Source organism: Siniperca chuatsi, linkage group LG21 (assembly GCF_020085105.1).
Source record: "Siniperca chuatsi isolate FFG_IHB_CAS linkage group LG21, ASM2008510v1, whole genome shotgun sequence".
Lineage (NCBI taxonomy): Eukaryota > Metazoa > Chordata > Actinopteri > Centrarchiformes > Sinipercidae > Siniperca > Siniperca chuatsi.
The window spans coordinates 4,522,294-4,539,769 of NC_058062.1; the positions used below are offsets into that span (position 1 = coordinate 4,522,294).

General features: G+C 41.7%; 1 protein-coding gene across 10 annotated transcripts in view; it reads left to right on the forward strand.

Annotated features, from left to right (window-relative positions):
- Nucleotides 1-13,744, forward strand: part of mybpc2a (myosin binding protein Ca) — a 60,795-nt gene extending 47,051 nt beyond the window's left edge. For 9 of the 10 annotated variants that reach the window (XM_044181428.1, XM_044181419.1, XM_044181421.1 and 6 more), the window contains 13 exons: nucleotides 88-227; nucleotides 491-650; nucleotides 1,333-1,437; nucleotides 1,611-1,799; nucleotides 1,939-2,073; nucleotides 3,245-3,412; nucleotides 3,909-3,997; nucleotides 5,148-5,343; nucleotides 6,474-6,613; nucleotides 7,841-8,000; nucleotides 9,495-9,631; nucleotides 12,848-13,034; nucleotides 13,358-13,744. In XM_044181428.1, coding sequence (XP_044037363.1) covers nucleotides 88-227; nucleotides 491-650; nucleotides 1,333-1,437; nucleotides 1,611-1,799; nucleotides 1,939-2,073; nucleotides 3,245-3,412; nucleotides 3,909-3,997; nucleotides 5,148-5,343; nucleotides 6,474-6,613; nucleotides 7,841-8,000; nucleotides 9,495-9,631; nucleotides 12,848-13,034; nucleotides 13,358-13,392 — 1,841 coding nt within the window. In that variant the 3' untranslated portion in view covers nucleotides 13,393-13,744. Of the gene's footprint in view, nucleotides 1-87; nucleotides 228-490; nucleotides 651-1,332; nucleotides 1,438-1,610; nucleotides 1,800-1,938; nucleotides 2,074-3,244; nucleotides 3,413-3,908; nucleotides 3,998-5,147; nucleotides 5,344-6,473; nucleotides 6,614-7,840; nucleotides 8,001-9,494; nucleotides 9,632-12,847; nucleotides 13,035-13,357 lie in introns of those variants that run through there. The other variant, XM_044181429.1, reaches the window with a different exon arrangement.
- The last annotated feature ends 3,732 nt before the right edge of the window (nucleotides 13,745-17,476 follow it).

A 17,476-nucleotide genomic window follows, 5' to 3' on the forward strand; every position in this document is an offset into this window, starting at 1 on the left:
ATTGGTGTCTTCCCTCAAAATATGTTCTGCGTCTAACCTGTATGACCTGTCTCTTCCCATCTTCTCCTCTAATGCTCATAATGAAAGATCCTCCCAAAATACACCTGGACACCAGTAGCACCGGCAACAAGAACATCATTACTGTGGTGGCTGGAAACAAACTTCGCCTTGACGTTGAGATCACAGGAGAGCCGGCCCCCACTGTTTGCTGGATGAAAGGAGACAAAGTGAGGAAGAAAAGAGAGGATTCTCACTATTCAACTCATACACACTTAAACACACGTCAGAGACTTTCTACCTTATGCGTCAATCAGAGTATCCAGCCGTTAGTCACTGAACAGCACAAAAGAAGAATGAAACATGAACTAGAGTGGGAAGATTGAATCACCTGTCATTGTGGCAGCTGTGCTGTCGTCATGCGACACCATTCTCTTCAACAATCTCCTTTGTTCTGTCTGTCTCTCCCTCTCTGTCCTGCCCTGTGTGGTAGGTGGTGACTGAGGCCGAGGGAAGGGTCCGTGTGGAGTCGAGGAAGACCCTGAGCAGCTTTGTAATCGAGGGGGCGGAGAAAGAGGATGAGGGCCACTACTCCATCACCGTGACTAACCCTGCTGGACAGGACAAGGCTGAACTCTTTGTCAGGATCGTGGGTCAGTGGCTTTTTCTGACTTTTGACTTTTTCACCTCTCTTTTTTTTTCTTTTATTGCTCCCATTCAAATTTTCCTGGCTGGCTGAGAGTTATAGGGCCTTGGTCTTGAACTGAGATTGGGTAATGGTCAGAAAATAGATACAAAATGAGTGAAAATAAACCAAAATTGTCACTGTTTGTGCCATCTTTTTAAAAAAATCGGAATTTTAGGTTTTTAATTTTGCATGTTGTAGCCAGTTTACTACAATTTGTGTATCCAAGCATGCTGTTTGTGTACTAAATATCTGAATGTTTTTAGACTTTCAAGGCCATTGTTTTTCATTTATTTTCATTTCAATAAAAAAATAAACTGTCAGAGCCTTCAAACATGAGCCAGGTAATCTGTCACAACTCACAAAACTCTGCCGTGCAATATGGTTAGCAGTAGTGTAAAAGTATTCATGACTTGTCGGCCAAATCTCTGCTGCTGCAAAACACCTTACCTACAAAGTTACTTGGCAGGGAAGTGGATATGGCCAGAGTAATGAAAGACGTAAAAATCTAAATCATTAATTAGGGTCAAAGCAAAGCTAGGAATATAAGGTTTGAATACAGTACCCACTTCCTCACACGCATGCCTTCTCTCATTTCTCTGTTTCATCTTTCCCCTCTTTCCATTTCCAACTGTAACCTGCCTCTCCAGATGTGCCCAACCCTCCTGAGAATGTCAAATGCACATCAGTTGGCGAGGACTCTGCCATGATCACATGGGACCCTCCTGCATTTAACGGTGGAGTTCCCATTAAAGGTATCCGTGAAACACGCAGCATCTAATGTTCACATCTGATGTCTCTCTCCCCGGAGAAAACAGCAGTTTAGAATCCACTCTGTTTATTACATTGCAGTGTTTTTCAACTCTTTTCTCAAGAACATTGAGCCATTTTTAATGACTTCACTGTATATTGATATCACTTCCTCCAGGGTACCTGATGGAGAGGAAGAAGGTTGGCTCGTCCAGATGGACCAAGCTCAACTTTGATGTTTATGAGTCCACCACTTATGAGGCTAAGAAGATGATTGAAGGTGTACTTTATGAGATGAGAGTGTTTGCAGTCAACGGTATTGGCATCTCTCAGCCCAGTGCAAACTCAAAGCCCTTCATGCCCATTGGTGCGTTGCCATTTATCATTAGCAGAATGGTTAATTAACAGAGGCTTTTCACACAATGCTCATTTTGAGGCAGCTTAACCTACCTCCCATCCCATTTACACTGGGTATTAACGTATTAATTAGCTCCTGTCTCTCTCAGCCCCTACCAGCGAGCCCATTCGCCTCACCGTGGATGATGTGACAGACACTACCTGTGCACTCAAGTGGCGTCCTCCAGAGAAAATCGGAGCAGGCGGCATGGATGGTTACATCATTGAGTACAGCAAAGAAGGAAGTAAATATGCTAAATATTTAGCACTTTATACTAAGGTATTATAGAGAGTTTATAAAATGTAACCAATGTAATTATTAAAACTTAAATAAATGTATTAATGCTTTATAGATCTATAATATTAAGGAAAACTTTTGAGTTTCCAGGTTGTGAAAAATCCATTTGGTTGATGTTCATCCTCCTCCAGCATAACTTTCTTTGTCTTTTTAGCAAGACGACCCCTTTTCAACAAGACAACGCCAGTTATGCTAAAGGAGGATACACCAGTCAAAGAAACTTTCATAAACCTGGCAACCCAAATGTCATTCTTACAATTTTTTTGCTAAACACCTCCCTTGAACAGCGACTGCCCAATCATAGCTTAGCAACTGTAACTTGACATGGCAGGCCTGTCAAGTCTTGGAGTTCTCCACATGCCGAGGCAGTGCGCATGGATCTCTAGTAAGAACAGTGCTCTGCATTTAAAGACTTTGCAGGGTGGTGTCTTTTTTTTGTCCATCCAAAACCAAAAACACAAGAGCAAAAGTGTAAGGAATGGATTAAACTGTGTTTATCTGCTCTAACGTAAGCTGCAATCGTTAGCATGTCCGTCTAACTAGCTTACTACCTACAATAGCAACCAAGCATTACTTTCAAGGCCAAAGAGCATTACTACATTAGTTTGTGGGGTTACAGGTTATGTTGAAAAAAAGCCATATTCATGACTACATATCTACTGTGTAGTATTTCTCACTCTTAGCCTTTTAGTTGTCATGTGCATATTTAAGTCCCCCTTTACAAGATTCTCATTTTAAAATAAGTTGGCTGGAATTGAAAAGTCAGCTGTAGACAGCATTTTCAACCAGCTCATGGAGCTAACATTAGCTTAATTAGCTAACTAGCTAGCTCCAGCTGATGAAATCTGCGACTGACAGCTTCTGGCTAGAAATCGTTTGTCTACTTTTCGTGTAAATCTGCTGCTGTTGTCAGTGTAAACAGCATAATGTACTGTGTGAGAATGGAAAGCTTGACAGGTGTAGCAACAGTAACTAAGGGGGCGGGGCTTAGCGAAAGGTTAACAATATTCACAAATGATTAGTTTCTCAACATTTCCCTGAGATCTTAGGATCATTTCTGTTTTTCTAATGTGTTCCTTGATTGCTCCTCTCTTCTTCTGTTCCGACTCATTCCTCAGGTGATCAGTGGGTGCAAGCTAATGAGGAACCAGTGGAAAAGAACCAGTACAGGGTGAAGGGTCTCCCAGTGGGGGAGAAGATGCTGTTCAGAGTGGTGGCTGTCAACATCGCTGGGCGGAGCCCCCCTGCCACTCTCTCCCAGGCTGTCACTATCAGAGAGATTATGGGTCAGAGATACATCTTAAGTTTGCCACCTGCCATTTTTTAAAATAAAAATTCAACTGATAGGTCATATTTTAACCATACTGCTCTTGTTGGAAGACATTGTAAAATGTCTTATAAATCTACATCTGTTAAAGCTCTAACAGAAACCCAACATTGGGACCAGTACTTACGCGCCATCAGTATCTATGTTAAACCACTGTTCAAGAAAAATGCTACTTAGTGGGAAAAAAAAGCCATCTAATTATCAAGCTTGCCATTAGCTGTTATAAAATTACTGTAAACCTCATGGAATATTTCTTAACCATGTACTGGATCTAAGAAGGAATAATTCTACAGTGTATTTTCATATCTAAATATTTTATATCTGTGGTACACACACATGAACATACACATAAGGTAAAAGCTGTACATGCAGTACATTTTGTGTATCTATACTTGCCCCACACCACCCACTCAAATTCTACTTATTTTTCCATCTCTCACTTGTCCACTACCCAGAGCATCCAAAGATCCGCCTGCCTCGCCATCTGAGAACCAAACTCATCACGCTTGTGGGCGAGAAGGTGAACTTGGTCATCCCTTTCCAGGTTAGTCCAAGTCTGACCAGGCTCTGGCTTTTTTCGTTTTAGTTTAGAGAATATACTAGATTTGCAATAGCAAAACCAGTTCTGCCAAGAGTGAACAATACAAGGTGCTTAAAGATTACTAGGTTACTTCCACATTGACCTTGTACTAAATGGGTATTTCAGACTCTGAAGCATTTTCAAAAACTAACTCTTAAATTTGTTTTATTTGAAGAGTTGAGAATAAAACTGGATGGAAACCTACAGTAAAAAAGCCACCCCATGAGCCACTTAAAATGGATCTTTGCAGGGGGGTTTCGAGTGAACCATGCAGTGGTTTATTTGAAGTGAAAACTGGACCAAAAAGACAGAGATATCAAGTTTAAAACAGTGGAAAGCCTGTTTTAATTTATGGTTGCCCATGTCTGTACAACATATCCAGATGCACTTAGCTTGTGTGTTTTGGTTAGTGGAAGTAACCAAATAAATGCCTAAGATGTTCCTATGACTACAATCTAATAGGGCATTTTTTCTTCTACTGAAATGCAAATCAGATCTGCAAACTTTGTGAGTAACAGAGAGGGCAAGAACTGAAAGGGCACAGGGAGCATTACAGCATTTGACAGAAACTTGCAAATGATGGCATTGGTGAAAATAAGCTAACCTTAAGTAGCAAAGGGGAAGCCATTGTTATAAATAAAAATAGACAGGAAAAAGTGAGCCATAGCCGTGCTTGCTTTTGAAGTAGCAGATGAAAAGCCTGTTCTGAGACAGAGGACGTGGCTACATGATGTTCTCCTGGGAGAAAAGAGCACCCACAGCTCTGGCATCTTATCCAAGAGCTGGACAGAGACTGTTCCAACGGCTGTTTTCACACGGTTGGAATATGTGGTGCAACTAAAGCTGAGACATGCTTAACTAGAACAGGATGCCCCAAAATATTTCACGGCCAAAACATGAAATACATTTTCTTACTAGAAAGGCACACATGTTCAGAAAAGTGTTCTCCGAGATCGACTTGCATGTTACCTTGACAATTACAACACCGATTCACCCGTGTGAATCAAAACTGAAAGTTATTCTGTTATTTCACAGATTCTTTTAAAGGATTTTTTCCCTCTAAATGTTTCTCAAAGTACTTTAATTTAATTCCCTTCCATTACTCTAACTGCAGGGTAAGCCTCGCCCTGTCGTGACCTGGTTCAAAGATGGCATTCCCCTGGAGGACAAAACAGTTGGAACTCGTACCAGTGAAGTGGACACCATCCTCTTCATCCGCTCCTCAGAGAGAACCCACTCCGGAAAGTACACACTGTCCGTTCAGATTGAGAACATGTCGGACAGTGCTGACATACACATCCAGATTGTAGGTCAGTCCCGTCATGGCACCAACACCTCTCAGCTTCACCTAGAGAGACGCATACTCCTGTTGCATGTTCTCTCATTAAGATTAGAACACTGTGCGTGGTTCATACTTCACGAGGTACGCAGTTAATAACCTGCTTGGAAGGGGATGATGGCTTGAGCCCAAATCTGTGACATGTCAAGAGTTTTTTCAAATTTGATGATAATTCCTAATTTCATACTCAAAGGGATCTGTGAGTCAAAGTAGCAAATCATCAAAGCGCTGATTCCTCTCTCTCGCATAATCCTGGCTTCTGCACTGCCACTGTGGCCGCCAGCTCATTCCTCAACTTACAGCTCGTCTCCCCGGGTCAGGGTGCTAGGTGGATTATTTGGCGGGGTTCCACTGGGATTATTTGCGTGTAGACTGGGATTAGGTTTGGATTTTGAGGGCTACTCTGTCACTTCCTTTTGCTGAGAAGGTTGCGCTAATGAGAGGCTGCAGCTCCTCTGATCAGCCCCCCCTCAGCTGAACTGTCACCGCACTGTTTCAGCAGGAGACAGTACAGAAAGGATTAACAGGCAAAAACTGTAGGGCTGCTCACTGTTTGTACTGTACTCCACAGAGGAGAGCACGCAGAGCAAGATTAATGACAAATGCATTACTATGTTGTACAGTATTTCTGTACTGTGCTGTGTATAGTGCAGGCCACACAGAAAGATGGATGATAAACACACTGCATTCTTCTGCTCTGTAATCCAGGCAGGCAAAGCATACTATTTCTCAGTTTGTCAGTTCTATGCCGACACAGATTTTCTAGTAATGTATGCAGCTATCACCACCTTTCCTTGAACCTTTGTCTTTTGCTCTGCTAATCTGTCAATCTTTGCCAAATCTCTACCGCTGTGAGTGTTCTCTCCGTGGGACTTTCCTGCACCAGATCTGTTTATTAATCTACCTCTCTCTCTCTACCGCTAAAAGCTTGCCTACATGTCTCATATCATATCGCAACCAGCTATGCATGTGTGGGACACTTTTTATACTCTTGTGCTATATGTCCATTCCTGCTCATGACGAGCCTGTCTAATGAGCCTGTCTGTAATTTCACACAAAATCCTCCAACTCTATCTCTATCTCCTCTCACAAACCCAACAGAAAAGCCTGGTCCTCCCATTGCTGTGCATGTTACAGAAGTCTGGGGTTTCAACGCTGCACTTGAGTGGAAGCCGCCCAAAGACGACGGCAACTGTGAGATTATTGGCTACACTATTCAGAAGGCTGACATGAAGACTAAGGTACGCATGGTGGGAGAGAAGTGCATAGGAGTGGTTTCAGGGATATAACTCACTGGCAGCCATGTCGGAGGTCTGCAACTCTTGAGCAACAATGGCTGTGAACACTAAATTGTGTCAGTAAATCAATTTTAGGTCAAGATCTGCTTGTTAAGTGTATAATGTTGTCAGTGATGGTCTAAGCTGTTTTGTCAACAAAAGTAACTTGAGCACTAACTAATATATCCAATAGAAGCTGTGGTTAATAGTGTGGTTATCATATTAAGCACTGAGTGATTACAAGGGCTGTCACTTTTTCAAAAAATTAAGTTTGAACAAAATTGAACTAACACATAATTTGTTCCAGTGATTTTTACGCAATCCATGTAGCCTAATCCTTAACTCGTTGTAGAATTACATAGTTATGTACAAGCTGACATTACTGTAAGGCAGTTCCATTTTACATTTAAGTCAGCAAACAGCTGTAACTTTATCCACGATTTTTCCGTCTTTGGTGTCTAATCTAAAATGCTTCCATACTTTACCTTTCAGTTTGGTTTTATGATTATCTGCACAGCATGGCTTGATAGTTTTCTCCTTTTTGCATTACCAAGAGAACAATAATAGGTTACTGATAGGGCAACTGATAGATTACTGCTTTTGTAATGCTCACCTAAATTAGCATGAAGCTGTCTATCTAGCTAACAATGTCAAAAACAAGTCTGATGAAGTTAAAGCTGCAATCTGTAACTTTACACATTCACAATATAGCAAAAATGTACTTTCTGGGTTACTGTTGGTTTTGCACCTCATTCCTTCTAGTATGTGGTAAAGGCACAATTGGCAGGTCCGACCAGAGTATGGACCAGGTTTTTGTGTTTCGTGGCACAGATTGGTGTTGGTGTTTTGGAGTAAAAAGCTAAACAAGAGTCGTTAATAGGAATCACTTACATCATTGCTATTGTCCAACATCCATAAGCATCCAGTGGACCTTCATGATGGTTCTAGGCATGGCTGCTAGGAGATTTGTCACATAACTGCAAAGCCTCACTATAGTGTCATGGTCATTATGTTGTATGAATCGACAGGAAGGTGTACTAGAAGAACATGGATGCTGGGGATAGGAAATGCTTCAGCTTATATAGATCTCAACCTCGGCTATAAGCTTCTTTGAACCTCTGCTTCTCCTCTTTCTCTCTCCCTCCCTCTCTCTCTCTCTCTCTGTCTCTTTATCTGTCTCTCTCACATCAGGAGTGGTTCACGGTCTATGAGCACAACCGCAGGCCCAGCTGCACTGTGTCTGACCTGGTCATGGGGAACGAGTATTCCTTTCGAGTGTTCAGCGAAAACATCTGTGGCCTCAGCGATGAGCCTGGCATCAGCAAGAACACCGCCATCATTTCCAAAATAGGTAATGAAATCCCTGCAGAGCACCGCACACTGTAACATGATAGTTTTGCTTTTGATGCCAAGGAACATCTAATGCATGCTGAGCTGTAGTCTACACTATATTCAGTTAAAACATAAAGTGAGCATTATGTTATGTAATGGACACAAAACAGAGAAGAGGAAGGTATCAGGCATTGTGATTAAGATTACACATCCGAATACTATTAAAAATACAAACTACAAAGATACAAAAAATAATAATAAATACAAAGATTATGAACTATATAACACAGTTATAACATTAGATCTACTTGTGATACATTTTTGGCTGTAGTTAATTACTTGAACATAATTTAAAGGAAAATTAATTCACACTGATTATGCTAAACAGAAACATGCTTTGACAGAGTGTTAAATAACATTTAATACTGGCCGCGGATTATGAAAGCAACTAGGCTGGGAAATTAACACCTGCCACCAGCCAAATGCTGCTACTGTTGTTGTGTTGTTGCATTTGCTTACTCTACCAGAAAAATTGGCAGCCAACCAGCCAATCTCTTTTGTGTTCCAAGCAGCAGTCTGGCCTATAAAAGTGTGAGGATTGTTGATCATAGTACCCACCTGACATCATGGTGAAACAAAAGTCAGTTTCCTGTCCTGATAATACAAATGGTAATCTGCAAATTGAAACAATTTGCTAGTTTTATAGGATGGGGTATGGATATTAAAGGTAAAACAATCCCAAAGCAGTTGAAAGAGATAACAGTTGGTTAATAATTAAGCATTCAGTCGATGTTTTACACAATCCTTCAACAGATTTGAATTTAAAAGTGTGACACAAACTAGAAAAATTGTTTGGTATGGATCAAGTTAAGACATGTCCATCAAAATTAAAACACATCACAAATCTTTTCTCCAGTACACCAGGATTTATTCATCAAACGTTTTTGGCTATTTGGCCTTCATCAGGGTGGTGTCTGAGGCCGTGTTAGGTTTTCTTATATGTTGTCCATTGATCAGTGATGTGACTGATAACCATCAAAGATAGCAAGTATACCAAACAACATTATTATCATTGTTTTCTTAAAAAATACCCTTTACAAAATACCATTATTCTTAGTGGATACACAAATTTACAAGATAGATATAAATTAATATAAATACAAAACATATAATCTTCAACATCTTTTCAGAATATTCACTAGCAAATACATATTTCATCTTAACCCATCATTGGGTAAAAAGTTTGAATATCCATTTTTAATACGAGGGAACAAATTCTGTATTCTTACAACCTCACATACCTCAAACAGCCTCAGACACTACCCTAATGAAGGCAAGATAACTGAAAATGTTTGGTGAATAAAGCATGCTGTACTGGAGAAGAGTTGTGCGACATGTTTTATTTTTTATGGACTTACTCACACTGGTCTGCACCTCGCTGTGTGTGTGTTCTCAGAGTAAGAAATAAAGTGAGCGTATTGAGTGGAAATGTAACAATTCTCCACCTGTCCAGGTTTGGCGTATAACCCTCCACCCTTCAAAGAGAAGGACATTTCCAGTTCCCCTAAGTTCACAGCGCCCCTGGTGAACAGAAGTGTGGTTGCAGGTTACACTGCAGCAATCAGTTGTGCTGTCCGCGGCTACCCGAAGGTATTTACATCTTTACAGTAAACAAAGGTGTGTCAGTAAAATTATTTCTTTATTAATTAGCTTGGAGATAATTTTAGCTGACGTTCAGGAGCAGGACCACACCTCAAACACTCCTCTTCCTGTAACATGCCTTCCTGCCCTGCACACGCATTTGTTCTCTCTTTCCGTGCACGCAACCTCAGAATGTCCAATTCGCTCTCAGCATCGTTTCTGCTACAAACTTAAGCCAATAATTAGTGCTGAAATGTTTCAAGACTTTAACTCACCTCCTGTAGCCCACCATCTCCAAGCGGAACTGCTATCCCCCAGCCCAGTTCTACGAGGATCTATTCAGGCCGATTCCAGAAGATCCACTTCACCAATCCTTCGCAATCTACGCCAAAAACATCTGGGCTGCTGACTCCGCCTCAGTGAGCCCTGGGGAACCACCGGGGAGCCAAATCCAATGCTGTTCAGCTCCAATTTCAGGAGACACACTTGAGGAAGAGCAGCCACTCGAAAAGGAGAACTGTTCATCTCATATTTCCTCCTGAACTTCCACTCGCTCCCCGTTAATTCCAGAGTTCACGAGAGGCGAGCTAAACTACTTTACACACCACATTCAGAGCTGTTAAGGTGGTTAACCTATTTAGTTATTCCTGCCGTTTCCATTACCAGCACCGGGTTGCCAATTACTCATTCGGCTAATCTCACCTCACTTCAGTAGCGTCCTGCTGTTTCCGTTACATCACACAGTTGCCAGTTACTCATTCAGCTATTTTTGCCTGACGCCGTTTCTGTTGCTAGTACCAGTACTGGTTTGCCAGTTACTCATTCGGCTATTCTACCTCATCTCAACAATCTCCTCCCATTTATGTTACTGGCACCGGGATGTCAGTTTCCCATTCTATCTCCTCGTTTCACCAACATCCTCCCGTTTCTGTTACGGGGATGCCAGGTTCTCGGGATAACCCCAATACCTCTGACCACCCACTTCGGAATGCCCATCCTTAGTTCCGTTGCTGCCCATACCTCCCACCAACTCCCCAGTCTTAAGGCCTTTTCACACCAGGGACAAAATTAATAAACAAAACAAGAATGCAGAATATACGCCTTCGATGCATTCCACCGAAAATTAAAGCTTCACACCGGCACACGATCATTGATTCATCCTAGTCATTTAGTCTTCAAGCAGCAGCAGTAGTGACGACAAGTTTCTAAAGTATCTTTTGGCAAAAAAAAAGAGGAAACACTGGGTACATTCATTATTACAAGAGAGAAAGCAGAGCAGAGAGTATCATCGACTGGTACAGGAGCTTGTGTTACCTTGACAACAAAGTGTGTTTAACCCTCTTTTGTAGGCTACTCACAAGCCAGTTCAACCGCTATACTTTCCCAGATGTTGTCTTTGAGTCCATTGTCTTTGTGATCTTTATGTAAACAGAACACTATGCTGTGAGACCAAATGGATCAGCCGATCAATATCCATCTTGATGAGTGTGAATGGAATTATGAAAATAACGTCCAAATCTACTGATCATGTGAGCAAAAGTCATGATTTTATTGGTTGACTCGTTTTTGTCAACATCTGAAATTTGCTGAAATCAAAACAGCTGCAAAATAACAAAACTGCACAGCGAAATACGAAAGTTTTGGACTGGGTGTGAATATGCTCATAGAGATAGATGGCCTCGATTTTTTATGTTGACGTGTAATTTATTTGCACCAATTAATCGCATATAGTCTGAAAAGGCTTTTAGAGCCTCAGAATACCAGCTTCCAACCCACACAGCCGGTTTTGGGGGGTTTCTAAGGCACATAATGGTTATAATGATTGACCTACTGACTTGACATACTATCTCAAAAACCCCTTCAGCCATAGCTAAACTCACCCCTTTGTCATTATTGCCCCCTATCTGATCCACTGATCAGGACAGAGTCCGGCCACATGGACATTAATTCTAGTTGCTCTCTCACCTCGGCAGGTTCTCACCATGTCCTCTCTCAAAAATATTCACCGGTCACTCCTTCCTAATCAAAGCCGACAGGTCAACTGTCAGCCAAGAAGTTCCTGATCGCTTAATTAAATTCATGGCCTGCCGCCATCCCAAGCACGGAAGCAATAGCAGATTCTTTCCAAAGCCTTCCCCACACTGCTGCCGCTGTCCCACTCCCCCATTCCCATCCACCAGTCACTACACATAAATAAACAATTAATTCGCATCTCAGTTGATGGCGTGGTCCTTGCTCATGAATCACTGGTGATCCTAATTATTTATTCGTCTAGTTATCAAGATATCTAAAAAAACACAACATATTTCAATGAATTTGGGTGGGAAGCTTGTCCATGGGCTATGGAACAAGGTATTAGTTGTTTTAAGTTTTAAAAGATGTCTCAACACTCTTAACACTGATATATGACATTTTTAGTATTTTCTCTGAAAGTTCTCCACTTTCACTTTCAAAAACTGCCTATTAATATGTGTATTTCAATGCAGATTTTCGATGCAGAACCAGATTATTTTAAATATATATATAAAATATGAATCAAAGAAAGGAAACAAAGAAATATGAATTTGGAACATTACTATATAAAATATTTGTAAGAGTACTTTCTAGTAAATATTATCATGTAACCAGTTGGTAAAATAATGATTAAATAAGGGTGTATTTCTGTTCAAGGATAGTATAAAGTATACTGCATATTTCTGAAGTCATGTGATAACAGAAGAAATTGCCAGACTGTCATTTAGCATAGAAACCTGCAGGATATAGGCAATATCCCTAGTATTTTGCAAATGAGCAAACTATACATTACAGCACTGTAGCACCACCCATCTAGCATACACTTCACCTGTGTTGGCCCCTGATAGCTTTGCTGCAAGGGTATGCCACAGATTTCATGCTTTGTGTTTTTAGAGTGAGCGTACAAGTTTTGAGTGTCAAACAGTGAGTGTAGAACAGTCAGAGAGGATTTTGATGCCTTTGCAGCAGGAGTGTATTTTTATGTCTGAAGCTAGAACAAGAGGTGGAGCAGAAAGATCTTTGAACACACATTTTTTTTATCCCTCCGAATCGGCAAAGATTTGTCAAGCCGAAATGTTGACCCAATTTCCCCTCTCCCTCTTCCCTCCTCCCTGCTCTCCTACCCTCCCAACATCCCACGCTCTGTTTATACGCTCCCTCCTCTCCTCCATCCTCCCAATTTGCCTTCTCCTCCAACACACTGTTCTTCAGCCAAAGATCATTTGGATGAAGAACAATATGATCATTGGTGAAGACCCCAAGTACCTGATGCAGAACAAACAGGGTGTGTTGACTCTGAATATCCGCAAGCCAAGCCTGTTTGATGGGGGCAGATACTCCTGCAAGGCCATCAACGATCTTGGGGAAGACGAGGTGCAGTGCAAGCTGGAGGTTAGAGGTATGCTGCCTGAACTTAACTTCCCATAATACCAGTTTCAAAGTAGTGAGTGAGAGCATGGCCTGGGTCGGGGCTAGTCTCTCTCTGACAGTCTTCAATAAAGCTCAGCATGACAAATCTCCATATCCTCAACCCTTTGACTGAGCTCTTGTTGTGAAATCTCAGTTGAAATTCTAGCCGCTTGCGCTAAAAATAAATCACCTTATTGTATTTGTCAGTTAAAGTTTCAGAGCCACAGATGACTCTTGAGTGCTGTAGTTTCTTTAAACAGGATGATCTACTGGCCTCTCATGCTGATTTAAATTTCTCTTTTTTTCCCCCAGTTGTACAAGAGAAAGGAGAAGAGGCAAAGAAATGAGCAACTGCACGAAACTGCAGACGATACAGCTGAACAGGAATTGTAATGGATTATGTATAACGGGATAGTCATGAATAAATATGATTAGAATAGATCACTGGTGAGGCTCTAAAGCCAATCCCCTGCCGCCCCTTCCTCCTATATGCTTGCCTTTCACCACTGCTATGACGAATGCTACATCAGTAATATACCATCATTTCATACAGCAAGCTGCCACCTTGTCACATCCTGACTGAGAGAAGCCACAGAGTAGCGTAGTAGCACTGCCCCGCTGTGACCACACACAGATGGATCCTTCTTATCTGTGAAGTGGACCTGTCATGAACACACTTATAAAACAGCCTTTCATCCATTACGGCTCCCTGTGTTGTCTGTTTTGTGTCCGGGACGTTTTTATAGGTTGGAATGAATTTATGATTGTGATGCAGCTGTAGCACTGAAACCTCTGCAGTGTGACCGACCGGCTACACACCTCTGCTTCATTGCTGTGGTGGTATGTGTGTGATGTGTGAGCTGGGGTCCGTCTGCCCTGTGATGGTTGAATGGAGGGATCACTATGCAGCCAGGCATGGCCAACATCATGGAGCCACCAGGATTAAAGGGGTTGTGATTCTCTCTCTCTCTCTCTCTCTCTCTCTCTCTCTCTCTCTCTCTCTCTCTCTCTCTCTCTCTCTCTCTCTCTCTCTCTCTCTCTCTCTCTCACACACACACACACACACACACACACACACACACACACACACACAGGGCACACATGTTGAATCACAGACACTATCTTTACCAATTCCCACATGCTCTCATACTACATTCCTCATGGCATGACCTATAGTGGTAGGCCTTTACAGATACATGGCTTACACTCATGCACATGCAAATACAAACACACACTCCGAATCAGGGTCTCATTAGCATCGCACACTAGAGACCAATTAATGCACCCATCAACACTGCCCTAATTAGCTCTCCCACGTCATTACTGAGCAAACGAATTATCGCTAATTTACACACCCGCAAAACAAACACAGCACCGTCTCTGCTGGGAGAGTCCGCCGCGGCTCGCCTCGCACACCAAATTAAAGCCTCACCGATGTGCTGCAACCCAGACCCCAAGTGACCCTTGCACACACCCCTAACTTGACCATCTGACAGGAATATTTGAAAAAGATCATCTTGGAGACAAAAAGCAGAAGTTCAGATTGAACACATCAGATAGTTTGTTTGTGGAGTTGCCTGCTGCAGAATAAATACATCACCCTCCTCTGGAGATGTGAGGGTACTTTACTCTCCAGGCCTGTCCCACCAGACTGACTGGTCCTGGTCTCCTGTCTCTCCAGCAGAGGGGGTAAGAGCACAGTGACAAAGAGCACAACTGACCATTATTAGGGTCTGTGGTGTAATCGTGAGTGACAGGTTATTAAGAACTGTTACATTACCAATACTTCTCTGACTGAAGCTCCAAACCTGAAGGCTTCCAAAATATGCCAACCTAATTCTGACTCTTGGCACTCACCTTGAAACATTCAGCACTTTTGAGTACAATAGGTTGCATTTCTTCCTTCACATTGCAGCATGTTGTTAAAGTTGAGCTGAAATAGGGTGAGGGCATAAATGCCCAGATAAAGCAGGGAAAATCCTCCAGATACCTGAAAGTAGGCCACAATTGGTTGCACAGTAGACCTGCAGTGCAGCACCAAAGCTTAAATTTTGAACCCTGCCGAGCAGTAAATTACTCTGCAAGTGTGTGTGTGTGTGTGTGTGTATGGATTATGTGTGGTGTTGATATAATCTTATTGTCAGTTAACCTGAGACACAGCGTGGTGTGTTACTCTGCTGATTGACACATGAAAGCAGTGCTGAAGATACACCGCATGCTACTTTGCAAGGAAGTTTTGGGAAAAACAGATTCTTCAGAAAAACAGCGTGTAACCTCGATACTCCACCTGAGCGTTGCCCTCTGTTCCCTCTCTCAAAAGTGATGTTCAGTTGCTAAGCAATCAAACTAATTGTATCTACTGGCATCATCCGCGAGCATTATGAAACTTTCAAAACATGAGAAGGTGCAGGTTTACAATGCTACTGTCAGTGTTTGTGTGTGCCTTGCCCCTTCTCACACAGTTTCAGAAAGCTTTAAGTTGTAAGCCAGAAAAAAATTGAGCATTTTGTTTTCCCCTCATTCCCTGTGACACACCTTAAGGCTCTTTTTATTAATGAGGAAGCATGGCAGCCCAGGAGTAAACCATCGGTTTCTTCATGCACACTGTATCTGCTCTGCTGTCTTTCCAATATTAGAACAGGCCTGCATCAGACAAAGACGAGACAAAAGAGAGTGACAAGACAAGTCTTACCACCAGGCGAAAGGGAGGCAGAATCAGTCTGTGTGTGCAGATGTGTGTGTGCGTTCAAGAGAAAGAAAGACAAGAGATACCAGAGAGACAGAAACAGACCTCCTGAAACAGTAGGATGGAGGGAACTATAATTATGCAAGTAATTATACATGAAATCACAGACTTGGAGTGAGAGAGGAAGAGAGAGAGAGGAAGAGCACTGCCTTGCAGTGAGTCTCATCCATGTAATTACAGTATAAGAACTACATGAAACAGAGGGAGAAAACACACATATCATGTAGGACCTGTTTTCTCTGCACCGCACACAGTGTACATCCACCTACTTTTAAGCTACATCCTGACCACTGTATTGTACGTTTCATCAGACTCATACCCACACGGACTTTTTGTCTTCATCTTCTGTTGCTTTTTTTTTTTTTGGTTGCCATGGTATGCTCTATTGAATATCATTGTGACTTATACCCTGTGTCATCGTGTTTATTGATTAAAGAGCCCAAACCCTCCCTGAGCTCACGACCCATATAATGAGCACAATGTATCTGGGGGTGGGGGGATGGAAGCGTTAAAGGAGAGAGCTGCCCTCACAATACACCTTCACAATAATGACAACTTTATGACTGTATGTGGCTGACACAGACAGCTTTGTCTACACTGATGGTGGTTCTCTGTGATTGAGCTTCTGTCTATATGAAGGAAAATCCTCCAAAGTGAGGACATTTTGACTGGGTCTCATTTTTGAGTCTGGTTAGGGTCATAAGGATTAGAGTTTAGGTGGAAGTAGGAGGGACACAGTCAATGTTTTGCAGCAAAGTACCAACTTAAGTATAGTCATAGTCGTTAATTTAGCAATAAAATGTGTGTTTATTCATTTTGTGGAGATTCCATAGTTGGTCTTGACAGATTTTTTGGTATATAACAAAAACCAGAAGCTGCAGTCAAATTAAACATAAAATGAGATGTAAACATTTTCAAAATAAAACAAAGCAAGTTTTTTGCAACTTAATGAAAATAAAGTACTGTAAATGTAAGCAGAGTTGACATTGGATTAGAACTTAGGTTTGTTTCAGCCATTTTCAACTTGGACACTATTTTCCATCTTTTTTTTTAGTATATCATCCATTTTCCCGCCACTTAACACGGTCCAGGTCACGGGGGAAGTAGGCTAAGCAATTTAGCCCAGACGTCCTTCTCCCCAGCCACGTCCTCCAACTCCTGGTGTATCCCAAGGCATTCTCAGGCCAGATGGGACACATAATTATGGAAGCCCTGAAGGAAAGTGAAAAAAATAATTCTGGTCCATTTTCTAAGTCTGATCTAAATTGTTTTCGCTCCTGTGTTTATGATTTAAGAACAGGTGAAAAAATAAGGTTTTGCCAGGATAATATTTCTAAGTTCCTTAATTTTTTTCTTTCATCTGTGAAACGTGTGGGGAAAACAAGTTTTGGCAGGTGAAAATATATTTTTTTGTCAGGATCATTTTTCTGATCTAAACTGTTTTCTCTCCTCTGTTTATGACTTAAGAACAGATGGAAAAAAAGGTTTTGCCAGGATCATTTTTCTAAGATACTTTTTTTCATCTGTGAAACAGGTGGGCAAAAAAGTTTTGCCAGGTGAAACATTTTATTTTTGTCAGGATCATTTTTCGAAGTTTGTTGTTGTAATACTCATTTCGGCAACAAGAGGCTGAAGTGCACCACTACCCCACTACCACCTGCTTAGAAAAATGATCCTGGCAAAAC